This window comes from Podarcis gaigeae, assembly GCF_964106915.1.
Source record: "Podarcis gaigeae genome assembly, chromosome: 10".
In the NCBI taxonomy this organism is placed as follows: domain Eukaryota; kingdom Metazoa; phylum Chordata; class Lepidosauria; order Squamata; family Lacertidae; genus Podarcis; species Podarcis gaigeae.
Window position 1 is genome coordinate 50,313,778 of NC_139686.1, and position 16,737 is coordinate 50,330,514.

The window sequence follows — 16,737 nt, forward strand, 5'->3', positions numbered from 1 at the left end:
AACTCATATTCAGGGCTGGTTGCCAGAGCCCTGTGTGCTTTATTTTATGTGTTTCTTTATTTTAAATTGTTTTTTATCCACCCTTCATTGCAACAGTACTATCAGAGTAGAGTGCATAAAAGTTTAAAACAAAATATATAATACAATTTTACCACAAATATATCTTTTTTCCACTCAACCAGGTGATGAAACATTAGTAACACCCATTAAACAATTGAGGGAAAATATAGTCTTCAGTGGGCCCTTAAAACTGATAGGAATTGGGGTCAGTCTTAACTCGGAGGTCCTGGGTGCCTCTCAAGATTAGGTCTGGGATCGTTGCTCCTCTGATGGGTTTCAGCGCCATGGGTTTCAGCGCCAAGCTATAACCATTTAGGGTATAAATAAATGCTACCTCTTTGTCATGACTGGAATGCATATTTAGCCAAGTCTATGTGAGGGTAGTTGAAGTCACCCATTACTACAATATCCTCTTTTGGATGCCTCCTTGATTTCATTCTTCATCTCAAGATCTCCCTAAGCATTTTGATCAGGAAGGTGACAGCACAATGCATCCTCAGTACTAAATTACTCTTGGGGCTTGGGTACCACCACCCACAGTGATTTCTAGCTTACTGGGCTCAACGCTGTCTTTGCCGTACAAAGTGATGCTGCCAGTACCTCCTCATCAGTCTTTTCTATAGAGTTTCTAGCCACGTATAACCACGTCCCACTGGTTCTCTCTGTCCCACCAGGTTTCAATTGCGCCTACTATAACAAGGCTGTCCAAGTACTCCAGTTCACCTATCTTGGGCTTGGAGGCTTCTAACGTTTGTGTCTGTTTCTTCAAGTGTCTTTGGCACTTGTGTTTCAGCCTCTCTGAAGTGCTAACCTATGCACTGTGCTCACAATGCCTTGTTCTCCACCACCCCTATCTAAATTTTCCTCAGTTTCACAATCGTCATCGCAGAGGGGAGATTTTGTTCCAAAGCAGACCCTCCTCAACTCCTGCTGGCTTTCCTTCCTCAATTAATCTGTAAATTAATATCATTTTTTACAGAAATCCCTCATTACAAGACAAGGCATCTCTACAATTCTGCCATGTCTGCAATTCAAAGGGATAAATGGATTTCTGCTGACATGCACACACACACAGAGTCTCCAGAAAGATTCAAGGAGACTGAAAGTCAGTAATAAAAACAAAGTAAGCCAAACATAATCCCTAAAATCCCAGCACACATTAACAAATGTTAGAGAGGAGGAAATCCATCCTTTGTAACCATAGAAGAGGGGGTGGCAAGACTGAAAATGTGTACTAACATTAAGATCCAGCTTCTTAATCTAGCTCTCGAAAGGAGGAATGAGATAATAATTTGGAATCTGCATTAAGAAGGGGCAGTAGAATGGAAGTTTATATCCCTACTGCTCTAGCTCCTAAACATCTCGCCTTTTGAGGCTTTATGAATCACAGCAAATTATCTAGGTGTGCCAACCTGCCATACATTTTGTTCATATGCCGTAACTTATGAAATTATTGGACCATTAAATGCAAAGTATGCAAAATTTTAGAGAACCATGCCATGACCTTACACAAACCTATCTATTTGCCTTGAGCCAGGCTGACATTAAAAACAAGATACATTTACAACGTTACTTTTACATACATGCTAAAGGAATTACTGAGAAGGAAATCCTACCCACCCATTTTCCCGGTTTAAATGAGCCTCCCCATCCAGTAGAGATGGGGAAAGCCTTCCATTAGCTGAGAGAAGTAATTGGGATATAAATCTATTTGGGCCTATGTGAAAGAACAAAGTGATCTTGTTTTGGTACTCTCTGATCTTGCATTAGTCACAGCTGGAAGTTATCCAAATTTGCAGTGCCAACTTGGCTAGGGATATGGACATTTACATGCAGCACAAGATGTGTCATCCCCCCGCACACCTCCCAAAGGTTTCATGGTCTTAGGAGTGAACATTTGTCAATACTTTTAAGATACTTTAAAGTTTTTTGAACTTTGTTTTTAATAGACAACCTCCCCCCTCCCCCAAATGAAAAGCAGACATCGGTAAAAATAATACTTTTGCAATTTTAAAATTACTGCACCAAGTGAATACAGAATAGTTGTTAAAGATGAACAAGAGTAATATCTCTGCCTTATCTATATTTGCCCTTGCTGCTGCCTGAAGGAGCATCTCCACCCCCATCGTTCTGCCCGGACACTGAGGTCCAGCGCCGAGGGCCTTCTGGCGGTTCCCTAACTGTGAGAAGCCAAGTTACAGGGAACCAGGCAGAGGGCCTTCTCGGAAGTGGCACCCGCCCTGTGGAACGCCCTCCCATCAGATGTCAAAGAGAAGAACAACTACCAGACTTTTGGAAGACATCTGAAGGCAGCCCTGTTTAGGGAAGCTTTTAATGTTTAACAGACCACTGTATTTTAATACTCTATTGGAAGCCGCCCAGAGTAGCTGGGGAAACCCAGCCAGATGGGCGGGGTATAAATAATCAATTCTATTCTATTCTGCTGCATACCAGGACAGAAAGCAGCAGGGAGCTCAGTGGGGTGCAAACAAGTGCATGTTCTTTCCAGGGCATGCACCTGCCCTTGCCGATCACCTGGCTTTGATCACCTGGCCTTGCTGAATGTGTGTGGGTAGAACCCTCACTGGACATTCTGAACTGGACAAGAACTCTGGGTAAATTGTGCCCTTATTCAAAATACAGCTGTGCATTAGGAGCTAGATAAATCATACAGGCATGTCCAACTCCCAATAGACTGCAATCTACTCCCAGTATAAAAAAACTGGCAGTGGGGGGGGGGAAGGATTGCACAGAGTTTTAAAGTGTTCCCCCCCATAACTTTTTGTACACGATAAGGATCCCGTGATCTACCAGGATCAGCTGGGGATCTACCAGTAGGTCGTGATCTACTGGTTGGACATCCCTGATATATAAGTTTCAAATATTGGCACCATTACTAATCTTAATCCATTTTATGCTTTATAACCTTTAAGGTGAGTTCCCAGAAAAGATTAAATGAGTTTAACCCTTTTAAGATGTACACAAAATCACCAATACTATAACCAAGATTGACATGGCATCCACTTGTAATCTTAACACTACCACCTTTGGTTCAACATGAACAGTGTGAAGATTAAGCATAATTTTATTATTATACCTACCACCCAAGTTATTGTCAGCTCTCGATTGCTGCCACCCCCTCCTCCAACTTCAGAAGGAGCCACGTTTGGAGCTAAAGAACAGAAAAAGAGACATGTTTTCTCTGCTTTCATAAAATAAAATAAACCATTATTTAATCCCCCCTCTCATTAAGAATGCCATTGAGTCCATAAGGCCCATACAATTATAGTAATGATAGCCTGTAATTGCTGAGAAAGTCTTGGGACTTGCCAAATGAAAAGCAAACTCTGTTTCCAGAAGAAACATGACTGAATCTAGGTTTGGCTATAGTGTACAGTTTTTCTTGAACGTATATAGTAATTCAATTTTTGGGTGGGAGGGTGTTAATTAGACCTTCAGAAGATTTATTGCTCTCACCTCAATAGTTTGTACTCATGTACTTTAAGCACATACTTAAAATTTACATCCACGAGTAGCTTATGGTAATAAAACTCTGCACAACTCAGAGTGTTAAAGAATATTCATAATTGCACTTATAATACTTAAACTGAAGTGCTAACAAGGACTGGTACAATTTCTCTATTATTTTACTTAATTCCCTCACTTGTCATATTTCCGCCTTTCTGAAATCTCCAAACTATCATAAGTACTTCTTTGGGAATCAATTCATCTTCCAAGTTTATACACTATATTTTAGACCTAAGCTCTTTTATTAAAACAACTGCTGAAAAAGGAAGTGTCAGCTACACTAGTCCTGTTTATTTGTTTAGATCTTGTTTTAGTTGGAAATACTTTTTCACTGAGGTTTACTTTCCTCTTTCAGTTGGCTTTCCTAGCTAATGTTTCCTTCATCCTTAAAACAGTGCCAGTTTCAACAGGGTACTGCCAGTTGTGGCTCTTTAGCAGTACAAATGCTTCACATTTATACGCATTCATTCAAGACAATGGCCCAATATCTGGGCTGAAAGGCCAACACAAAAGGATAATCTACTACTAATTTGCTGAAGAATGACATGCAGGCTTTTCTGTGCATTTCTGCAGTGGCATATGAGAAATACTGTTATCTCCTGCATACAGTCAAAGCAGCATGCATTATCTTCAACAATAAGGACAGAGCTAATTCTTCATGTAGAAGACACAGTTAAATAATATGTGTGTTGAAGGCCAAAGATTATGCACAACTGTGCACTGAGATCTAACATTAAGCATTTAGACAAAGCAGAATGTGTGCTATGGAGGATAAGGTCATGCCTTTGACACTGTTTTGAGAGCTTTCACTCATTTGTAAACCAGCATTATCTAGTACAACATGCAAAAACACTTTGGCATGTTTTCTTATGATCATAATGCAGAATTTGGTTAGTCCCCCCCCCCCATATTGTTACACTGCCAAGCCAAGGCATATGCACCAACACACAACAACAGCTGCATTATGTTGCATTGTGAATATAAAAAGGGGAGATTAAAAACCATCTGAAGAGCTGTTTAGAATAATGCACCTCATCTATGACACCCATTTGCCAAAACTGAGGCATCTGCATCTGTAAAGCTAAGATGTTCAGGGTATTAGTACTATGTGAAGATTAGAGTACAAATGTCTAGCTGTTCAGCATATTACAACTCTAGGAGCTGGTTCAGCCATGCTTGCATATGATGGCTTGCATATGTAAATGGTCATTACAAATAATGGATAAGAATGTAAGAACCCTGCTGGATCAAGCATCCCATTCTCATAGTGGCTAACCAGATGAGCACGGGCAGGTCTGCATGCAGGACCAAGCACAAAACCATTCTCCTCGTTTGTCTTTCCCGGCAGCTGGCATTCAAAAACATAGTGCTTCCAAAACTGGAGGTAGTAGTACAAGGAACAGCCATTCTGCGTGCAACCAAGGCACACACACACTGTTTTCAATCCCTGAAGGGGGCGTAACAGAGGCGTAACAGAGCAGACACATAATGGGGTGGGGCAGGTTCTTACGCATCACCGATGCGTGCAATGACCTGGAAAGCAACCCCTGGGCAAAAGGGTGGCCATGGATAGCTTTATTCTCCATAATGTTGCATAGCTCTCTTTTACAGAAATCCAATTTGGTGACCTTCACCACATTGTGTGGTAGTGAATTATGTGTTTATATGCATATCATACATTACAGCACATTACACTGTCAACCATCCAATGTGGAAAAAATCAAGTGGTGTTCAGGCAGGTGCTAACAGAAGTTTAATTTCAATAGGTACTCCTCACTGCTACTTAGTGGGAGGGATGAGGCGGTGGCAAAGTCGGGGCTGGGCAGGTGCATTGCTAGTAACACTTACTGACTCTGCCAGTGTATGCTCACAGCAATCCCTATTGCTATATGATATGAAAGCGCCCAAAATTGTTCAGAAAATGTAAGCATTGAGTGCCTCTTGAAAACTTAATAGAAGTGCATGGGAAATTGCAGCGCTAAAGGAAAATTTAGAAAATTTCCACCTAGGAACAGTGGCTTGGTGTTCATATGGAAATTTTAAGGATGTGGTCTGCTGGGGCTACTATTAGAACAGCTTCTTCTCCACTTTCAAAAACTTCATGATTATGCGAACATTCACCGAATATAAGCACAAATATTTCCCTTCTCCTAAAATATCCTGTGTTTTTAAGTTAAGCACCATCTACATAAAATTAAGTGCCGTAGAAAAGAAAAGAAATAAATATGCTGTTTTGGTATGAGTAAGTGGTGATTTAGACAACCATTTCTCCCCTAACATGCGCTGAGTTCTGCAGTCACCACATGGTGGAGGTCAAGTGGGCCTAGTCTGGAAATGTATGTGACTGCAATTGTCTTTATACATTGGACTCCTTTGGGTAACCTCATTCAAAGTGAGTGCTTATTCCACACCACACAGAAACTGCAAAACATGATGCAGAATGTGAAAAAAAGGATAGTTTACCTGAATCCTAAGAAAACTTGCTCATTTATGCAGCAAATGTGATAGTTACCTATTAAGTATTTTATACTACCATACTATTTTGGATTTCAAACTGGTAATTGAATCAGAGATGGCATTAGTGCGTACGTACAAGATCCCTCTGTTCGGATTTTCTGTGATGGCATGCTAGGGTCTCCTTTCCCTAAAATATTAGTGGCCATTATCCGAAATTCATATTCCATCCATGGGATTAAATCAATCACCTTGGCTGACTCCACATTTCCATCAACAACTGGAGGGTCTAAATGAAAACAGAAAGATTATTTAATACACAGAAAAAGCAAACAATAGCAGCCAAGGTTGTGATGTTCACATTTCAGTTCCCACATGGACAGCCTCTCTTGTCAGTCCAATTATTTATGAAGAGCCACCAGCCTAGAAAACAAATGCAGTTGGGCAAGATCCCTGAAATGATACCATTCCAATGGTGTAGCCTGTCATATTTTAGAGACAATGGAGACATTTTTATGCAAACATAATTTCTATTCTACTTTCCAAAACATGCACAAGAAAAATAGAAAAGGAGCCACTTGAATCTTTCAGCTACAGCTATGTTTTTCCAATCAACATGGACACTAAACTTATTTCAATAACATCAAGTGCATCAACATGATAAAAATGAACATCAAATCAAATCAAATCAGGGGCCTCTTGACATATTTCATTGAGTTATGTTGGAATTTGTTACATTTTCCAAACATTAAGTTGGGGTCACTGTGTGCAAATGTGGCTGCCCTATCAATACAAAACACTGCAATTACCATTGTGTGAACATGGTTTCTAAATGCATGTTATTGTATACTTATGCAGTGATTGCCATTGTGTCTGCAGAGGTATTCACTAGTGCCCATAGGGTTCCTTTCCCTCCTTCTGCTGAAATTAGGCTTGTAAGTAGCATTATATTGTAGCTAAAAGACCAGGTTGTAGCCATAGCATGTCCTTGGTTACAGTGGGTGTGGTGTGCCCACAACACTCTCACTGGTTTGCAAATATGCCCATGGACACCAAAAGGTTTCTGACCCCTACCCTAATATCACATTGACAGGAGTCCATGACCCTGAGGCATTCCACCCTAAATCACATTATATCATTTTTATAACAATACCTTTAGTACAGAAGAGCAAGAGACAGAAAGAGAGAGACAGACAAACAAACAGACAGAACATTTTCAGTATTGCCCACACTTTTTGTTCCTGAATTAGATATAGTACCAAAAGATACTATGACTGCCTGTCAAGATGCAGAGCAATAACATTGACTTGATGGTTGAGACGTGACTTATTAAAGGTTCCTCTAATTTTGCAGTAGCAGGTCAGAAGTGATTTTGGAGAGGAAATAGGAAGATTGTATTCTGCACAGAAGGTAAAATTCCACATCATTCTGTTGCTGAACTCCCTGCCTTTGCTAAACACCAGGATGCATATATATTAATGCACAAAATGGAGCACAATTTAAAACCTAGAGACAAAGAATGTGAAAGTGATGCAGGCAAGTGTGTTACAGCACTACTTTAACTGCACAATATGTTTTTCTCTCTTTCACGCCAACCATTAAACAGCTTCTGTATTTTTTTTAGTAATATGTACCTACATTCAGTCTGGTAGGTATAGGTTAATCTTTCTAATATTACTCTTACCTGTTTTGGCATCCTTCCAGTACTCAGAAAGAAAATTCCTTGACTGGATAGTGTAATTTGAAATAGGACTATGATTGTCTGTCCCACGGCTCCAAGTAAGAACTACAGATGTGTTTCTAATATCTTCCACTTTGAGTCCTCCTGGGGGGCCTGGAGGTCCTGAAAAACATTTCCATAAAAGATAATGACATAACCTAATCTAATATTGAATAGATAGGTATCAACAAAATAAAAAATAAATAAATGAATTGCATCCTCTTCAAGCTTTGCAATAAATGTTCCACTGAGAGTTTTGTACAGAAATTCAGGGGTTGTTGCACATCTAAGGACCCAGTAACTAATACAATAAGCCTAATTAATAAAATTAGGGATGTTGTGGGACTTGATTTGAGCCTGGTCTAATTATGAACTCCCAGAGCTCTTAAATAGCTGAGCAGCACAACTCTGGGACCTCTGATGGACTCTGCAGTATATCAGACTTATGGAAAGGGAAGAAAAATGTTCTTCCTCCCTGATGCCTTTTTGGCTGGGACCACTGCACAATTTGAATCAGGATAACAAAAGAGGGAGAAGGCCCTTTCATTTCCTAAGCTGCTTGGATGGGCTCAAGAAAGAAAATGACCCAATTTTCCCCAGAAAGAAATTTGCTCATTTCCTTATAAATCCAGGGGGAAATTGGATTCTCAGGGGGATGGAGCAGCTCCCCTATGAAGAAAGTACATTTGTGTTCTTCATTTTAGAAAATGAGCAAGTAACAGAGATACAGTGGTACCTCAGGTTATGAACTTAATTTGTTCCGGAGGTCTGTTTTTAACCTGAAGCTGTTCTTAACCTGAAGCACCACTTTAACTAATGGGGCCTCCTGCTGTTTTCCTGCTGATTTCTGTTCTCATCCTGAAGCAAAGTTCTTAACCCGAGGTACTATATCTGGGTTAGTGGAGTCTGTAACCTGAAGGGTATGTAACCTGAAGCATATGTAACCCGAGGTACCACTGTATATATTAGTGTATAAGATGATGGATTAAGTGAAGAAAGAACATTTTTTCTCTCCCTATCTCATAACACTAGACTTGGGGCCAGCCAATGCAGCTGAACGCTGGAAGATTTAAGACTGACAAAAGAATGTACAGTGGTACCTCGGGTTAAGAACTTAATTCGTTCCGGAGGTCCGTTCTTAACCTGAAACTGTTCTTAACCTGAAGCACCACTTTAGCTAGTGGGGCCTCCTGCTGCTGCTGCACCGCCAGAGCACAATACCTGTTCTCATCCTGAAGCAAAGTTCTTAACCCGAGGTTATATTTCTGGGTTAGTGGAGTCTGTAACCTGAAGCGTATGTCACCTGAAGCATATGTAACCTGAGGTACCACTGTACTTTACACAGTGCACAGTTTAACTATGGAATGTGCTCCCACAAAATGGAGTGAAGGCCACCAACCTGGATAGCTTAGGAAAATTCACAAAGGCTAAGGCTTTCAATGGCTACTAGCCAGGATGGCACCCTCCACACTCTGAGGCAGTTTGAACACCAATTTTGGGTATCACTACTGGGGAGAGTGCTGTTGTACTCGGTTCCTGCTTTCAGGTTTCCCACAAGGATCTGGCTGACCTGCTGTGAGATCCAAACAGGATGCTTGACTAGATTGACCTGATCCAACAGTTCCTTTCTTAAGCTTTTAGGAGATCTCACTCATCCCCAAATAAAGCTGTAGGGCTCAAATTAAACGAAGATTGCCAAGGGGTGTAAAACCTTTATTCGCTCTTGTGTATTTTGAAAGATAGGCTCAAATTTCAAGAATGGGGTTCTCACTAGTGCTCCTCTGGTTCCTCTATGTTGTCAGGACACATTTAAATCCCTGTAATGCCCCAAATAAAGTTGTGCCCTGGTGTGAATTTGCTCTAGAGGCCATTCTGAGGGAGAAGACAGCTTTCCCCTTTTGGCAGCCACCATTTTAATAGTAATTCTTTCTGAAATAGGGTGGAAATCCATGTCACACTATGATGACAGTTTCATCAGTGCAATAGTTGACTATAGCCCATAAATTTTATATTTAAACAAAAAATTACCTCTCACAACAAGATCAGCTGAAGCTGTAGCATTATCAACAATAGACTGAGCAACGCATGTGTATCTTCCAGCATGCCGTAGTTGGGCATTTTTTACTATAAGTTCACCGTTGTTTTTTATCTATGAAAGAAAGGAACAACAGTAATCCTCCACTGAACTCATATATTATGTTTACAGTTTACTGACCTAAAATTATGTGCAATCAGTGCCCACATACTGAAATGAAATACAGAAAATGATTACATTACCTGCCACAGACTTGTCTGCAGCACTGGAAAAAACCATAAATATATGCATCATAGAATCATAGAATCATAGAGTTGGAAGTTACCATGAGGGTCATACAGACCAACCCTCTGCAATGCAGGAATCTTGTGTTCAACAAGGGTCTCAAACCCACAACCCTGAGATTAAGAACCTCATGCTCTGCTGACTGAGCTGTATTTTAAAACATGCGTGAAAGAGTTACCGTCTAATGTAGGTGTTGACTGATGTTCAGAACATAATTCCATTTCATAATGTTTTAAAAAAAACCCTTCTAAAATGATTTACTTATAATCCCCTTTCTTTATAGGTTTCCTATTTTTCAGAATTCAGTGTTTGAATACAGTGGTACCTCGGGTTAAGAACTTAATTCGTTCTGGATGTCCGTTCTTAACCTGAAACTGTTCTTAACCTGAAGAACCTGAACTGTTCTTAACCTGTTCTTTACACTTTAGCTAATGAGGCCTCCCGCTGTTGCTGCACCGCTGCTGTGCAATTTCTAATCTCATTCTGAAGCAAAGTTCTTAACTTGAGGTTCTATTTCTGGGTTAGCAGAGTCTGTAACCTGAAGCATCTGTAACCTGAAGCGTCTGTAACCCAAGGTACCACTGTATTTGTCATACTGTGGAATGGGTGTCAGTTTCGGTTCTCTCTGTTTCTTGTTTACCCAATCTTTAATTTAGTTCTCCCCACATTTTGCAGGAATTCTTTTAGAAAAAGTCCTTCAAAACCCCAGTCAAACTGTGCTTGCTGAGGTCATAACTTGTACCTTTGACACAATCACTCCTACATGTCCTTTCTACTGATTACAGTCAAGACAGATCTCTGGGACTGAAGCTGCAAGAACAGCCTCCAGAACATAAGTGATGTGCCACTTGGGCAGAGTTTGAGCAACCACCTTTTACAGCCTACAGTATGGTTGTGATGGTGGAAAAGTAATACTCTTTTACTACCAGTACATCCACGTAGCATAGATCAATAGAAGAGTTCCAATTTGATGAAGGTCTGTATGTAGAAACCCCAAGGGTGATGATAATAAACTCTCAGTAAACCAGTGCAATTTATTTGCTAAGCATTTTATGGCCATATTTTGTTCACTTGTTTCTATTTGAAGTTCAAAGTGCTGCCTTTACTTATAAACATCTAAATAACCTGGCCAGAGGCATCCGAACAAACACTCTGCCTGCTCTCAAGACAGAGGTCACAAACATGGTGCTCTCTAGATATTTTGGACTACAACTTCTGTTAGTTCCAGCCAGCATGGCCAATAGTCAAGGATTATGGGAGTTGCAATTCATAACATGTATAAGGCACCATGTTGGCTACCCCTGTTTTAAAGCTAATGTTAGAAGCCTGGACCAGTTTCCCCTGCTTTGGGAGGTAAGGCAGATGACATCCAGGGCTTTTTCTATGGTGGCATCCAGCCCATGAAACACACTCTCTACAAATATTCAGGTCATGTTGGCTTAGTTAGTCCAAACTGTTTTATTTTGCTAAGCATTTCAGGGAGGCTTGCTTGTTGCTCTTTATTGTTTATTTTTGTTTTTGTTCTTTATATATATGAATTTTATAGGGCCTTTTAAAAACTACATTTGATTTTTTTTTCTAATGGATTTTATACATTGTATGGCACCTATACCTTGATAATTAACAATATAATGATTGATACTTGAACATAAAGCAGAATATAAATGTTTTAAATAAATAATACAACTTGCAATCTTGCCCTGCAATGCAGGGAATTCAATAACTTCGATTCAGACTGATTTTTAAGCTCTGTTTTATGCAGAGCTGTGTTTTTCTATGCAATGTGTTTGTAGTTGTATTAAAAAAATATCAATCATTACATTTAGTATCATATTCTATTTGGATAGTTCACTGTCTAAAATAAAAAGTTATATCCTCAGGCCTAATTGAGTCCAATGACAAGCAATTAAAATCTAAGCCCAATTTCAACACTGTAAGCTGAAGGCAAGTTTCTTTGTAAATCTACTTTGCAGTTTATTAATAAAATGGACTGAGATCAATTAACTGAGTTAAACATGTGTTCCTCTTTTAAAGTATTTCCATAAACTCCTCAATCACCCTCTTGAAATATATCTAGAGCACTTTCATATGTAGTAAAATGTTACAAGAGAGTAACAGCTGAATTCATATCATACCATCTTGACATGGTTAACATTTTACTGTCTTAATTCCCCTAATTCAATCCAGGTTGCTCATTCTATCCAGTATTGATTGTCAGGAAGATAAGAACTCTTGAGAGGTGACTAAGAAACATTCACTGATGCTTGTTCACTGAGCCATTAGAAAATAATATAAAGGAGTTGTCTTCCAGGGTAGCAATAATATTTTGAGAGTTTTCGTTAATTAGTCTTGAAGGAAGCCAACCAATTTGCAAATACAAATATTTTCCTGTACTGAACACTGTATTTTACAGCATGTTTTTGAGGGAAGGGGTGGGTGGGTCATTTAGTCAAATATTTAATGCCAGCTTCTCAGCAATAAATATTTGTTTTAATGTATGCTGGAAAGAATTATACAAGGCACAATTATATGAATGTTGCCTTCAGTTGGATGTACCAATAAAGCATAGGGAAGACCCAATGCATCCCATATGGATATTGTTCATCTCTATTTCACACACTGAGATTCTATTAATTATTAGGAAAATGGGAACCATCTTATCATGTTGCCAGTTTGAACCAATATAACTAAAAAATCCTTGAGCTGAACGTTGTTCAATATTTGCTTTACACTTTGTCTAAAATACTGAATTGACCGATGGAAATAGTATGTAGCAGATACATTTTGTGTTGAAGCTCTGCAGCAGCACATTTGAGGGAAGAAAACATGCAATAATCTTCATATCTAGATGGCGCCAGTTTGCATATGAAATCTCTATGGAATCAAACATTTAGCGGTTTGTAATCAAGCTTTCCAGTGCTCCATGGGAACGTTGGTTCTCTAGAATAAAGCTTACAAAGCAAATAATGAGCATGGTCAGCAGCAAGTTTAAGCCTCAGCATAGAAAAGCATGCCCAGCTATGTTTTTACTGAAAACCTCAGCTTGGCTGGGTTACAAACTACAGGAAGAACTGAATCATGAACTGGAAATTTTGATGGCAGCTTTCAGATATGTTCCAAGTATACAAGCAATTTAGCACTCAGAATGCTCATCAAAGTTTTAAAGGCCTACATTTAAAAAACAAACTACCAAAGCTGCTACTTTAAAATTGTGCAACTTATACACAAGAAGCTAATGTTTTCCTTTCTTATCTCTGACAATAGATGTTTTAGGCATGTCTTGCAGATTAGCAGGGAGTCTAGCAGCTGAGTCACTACTGTTTCTTGAGAACTGAAAGTATGCCACTTAGCAGCAATTGCTTTTCAAAACAATAAAGACCAAACAACGCAAACAACTGACACTATTTTAGATGGTCACCTGCGTTTCTAATGGATGCAAATTAGTTTTAAGTTTCATTGTTGACTTTATGAAGTGAATACATAGATCAGTGCAACTATCTTAAACCCTCCTCCCATTAATTCCCCATATTCCTTACTTGAATATTAATATTATTGCAGCTACCAGAATATAGGGATCATTATGAACCACAACAAAGTCTGCTAAATATCTGGTATGCGTCATAAAGTTATGACACAAAATAGCCAACAGATATTTAATGTTATGATACTTAGTTGCTTAATCTTTTTGTCTCTATGGTAATCTCCAGTCTGATACTTTGATGCAACAGATTAATCTGCCCATGATTTCTGTTCCCATTCCTAACTGGGAACAGTAAACCTTATGCAAAGCTGCCATCTGGTGACCAGAGCCTGTAACTCCAAGATAGGGGGAAAGGGCTGTTGAAAAGAGAGAATTGTTATGGGTGGGAAGGACAAATTGGCAGCTGCTGAAAACCAGCTTTAAAACTACCAAGAGTGTTTGTCCAGAACTAAATATGGGCTGTAGGGATGTTGTTGTTTTTACAGGAACTTGCAGGTACGCTCGGATGATACACACATCCCACGATTGCCACTATTCACGGGATTTGGAATGGGATACAAGAAACTGTGTCTTTATCGTATCACCTTCAACTCTGTCAGAATAGAACTGTACACCATGAGGCAACTCATTGGAATGCTAATGGAAAGTAGAACCATTTGCAAGAAATAATCATAGACAGGGAGTGCTTCAGCCTTCACACATGAACTAGTTCTCCCTTGAAAATGACGGTACCTATTTAATCTAGCCACACCTTCCAAGTTGGGCTCCAAGGTGGCCTGTGTAGCAAATGGGGGCCTTGTATCACATATATTAAACCAGAAATTATTGGGCAAAAATAATTTTAAAGAATAAATGGAAACAAATGGAAGGAGCGTAAGCTCTATGCAATATTACCAAAGAGGGAAAGTTACTGATGGATATCTAAAATAAGCAGGATTTAAAATATTGGAGTATGAGATGGCAAAACAACATTTCTAGGAAGAAGAATGCCACATTTCAGGATAGCTGTGCCCATTTTTCGTACAGGAGAAATCAGTATGACTTATTTTTTAGTATACTACATGGTTAGGATTGTGTTATAGATTATATCATTTACATCTGTCTTCTTTCTCAATTTATATTTTGTTGCTTTTCATAAAAACACAAAATAATAGTTAACTCCCAACAATGAAGGTAAGTGCCAGAGGCAATCACACTTGTAGACATCAGGAGTTAAACTTTTTCATATTTTTTTTATAATATTTTTTATTAAGTTTGTGAAATACAGAAAAAAGAATAAAGAGCATATTATAAGAGTAAAGTAGAAAGATTACAACTTTTCTTGTTCTTTTTTCCAAGTCTACTGGACTTCCCCACATCCTCCCAACCCTGCATTCTCTGTGATACATAACATCAGCAATTTGTTAACTTGTTTCAATACTTATTGTATCCTTCGTTTTATCATGTTACCCAGTTTCAAATGTGTTATAACCCAAATCATGTACATTTTCATTTAAACACAATAAAGTTGTTTCATTATTCTATCTCTGACTTCTTGTGCCTTAATTTCCATTTCTTTAGTTTAACATTACTGAAGCTAGAATTTCCTAAAAGGTGCATTTTTTAACATTCATACAGCTTATAGTGTTTTTCCAGATAGTCCTTAAATTTTTTCCAGTCCTCCAGGAGTTAAACTTTTTCATAGTAGGAGCAGTGAAAAGTAGAAATGTCTTGGAATAGCTAATTCTGAAGCCTGAGTTCTGCTATCTTGTCGATAAACAATGCAGTTTCTACAAGATGCAACAATGTCATGTCCCCCTTTAATAGTAAACTCCTAGCTTGAAAAAGTTTACTAGTCCATGGAGGTGGCTTTTCCGCACCCCTTCTAAAATTAGTTCTCTTCCCTGCCCCACTGCCACAAAAAAATGGGGAAAAGAAGAAAATCGAAAAGTTATCACACAAACCATGCCTAATTCTACTGTGATAAAAATGTGCTGTATCTTACCATGATGGCCCTTTCATAATGTTCATTGTCTTTATCAATATCTATTGGATATCCATTGAGAAGCCAAATAAAAGTAAGGTCTAAAGATCGATCGTGCTCGGCGAGACACTGCATGGTAGCATTCCATCCAACTGTGACGTCAACATTGGTTGGTGCTAAAACAATCTTTGTAGCCGCTGTGCAGTTTAGGAGAGAAAGCAGAACATTTGCACATCAACAAAACAGTAGAAGTGCAACTAAACTTCTGTATCTGAAAACTTCACTATGGATTATTCTCACCATGACAACTGTAGACCATTTCCAGACCTATTACATCCTGTTTCTGCTGAGGCCTCTCAATTGTAATGAAAAAAAGATACTTACAGTGTTTTAGTAATGTTTTGGGCCTTGTTTAATTGGCAGTAAGACACACAGAGTTCTGTAAAACTTTCTCCCGTGCAATTGTGCACAGGACTGCAGTCTTAAGATGATATAGATATAGATATAGATGATATAGATATAGATATAGATATAGATATATACTACTATAATAATATGTATACAACCCTGCATACAATAAACAAATATTATTATAGGAATAGCAGAAGAACAAAGAGGGATCTGAAACAGAGAGATGGTCCTTTTCCTATGACTTCAATAGAATTCAGAATGAGTGTGGTATAATCATAAACATTTGAGTCTAGGATCTGCAAGACTAGGGCTCAAATCTCCATTCAGCCATGAAGCTCACTAGGTGACCATTGTCCAGTCACTAGCCTAAGCTACCTCATAGGGCTGTTGTGGGGATAAAATAAGGGCTATGTAGGCCATCTGGGAAAAAGTTGGAATAAAAATATAATAAAAAGATGTAATCCATGTCAAATCCAGTATGTGCGCCAGAGAGCTTAATTTACAGTCCATGTAGTAAATTATGCCAATGTTGTCATGACCCACAACTTAAGGACCTTACAGTGCATGGCAAAGGTCTCTGATGAGGTTCAGGCTGCTTTCTTGTGGAGAGAACCTCTCAGTGCCTTATGTGGTCAAAGGACACAGCCCTACCAGTTCTTGACTCAGAGAACATAAATCTTTATCTCCCCAACTCACAGACTTCAAAGACTGCAAATTAAGGCAGATACTCCAGTGAACCTACATGTCTTGTGAACCAACATGAAGTCTGAGTTTGCTCTAGCTCCCTGCAGAGACAAGAG

General features: G+C 39.0%; 1 protein-coding gene across 9 annotated transcripts in view; it reads right to left on the reverse strand.

The window, feature by feature from the left end:
* The window catches only part of CNTN1 (contactin 1), a 157,346-nt gene that overhangs the window by 12,693 nt on the left and 127,916 nt on the right, over positions 1-16,737 (reverse strand). For all 9 annotated transcript variants that reach the window (XM_083699077.1, XM_083699080.1, XM_083699083.1 and 6 more), the window contains 5 exons: positions 15,548-15,723; positions 9,791-9,911; positions 7,727-7,885; positions 6,182-6,331; positions 3,162-3,232 (listed from right to left, as the gene is read on the reverse strand). In XM_083699077.1, coding sequence (XP_083555203.1) covers positions 3,162-3,232; positions 6,182-6,331; positions 7,727-7,885; positions 9,791-9,911; positions 15,548-15,723 — 677 coding nt within the window. The remainder of the gene's footprint in view (positions 1-3,161; positions 3,233-6,181; positions 6,332-7,726; positions 7,886-9,790; positions 9,912-15,547; positions 15,724-16,737) is intronic.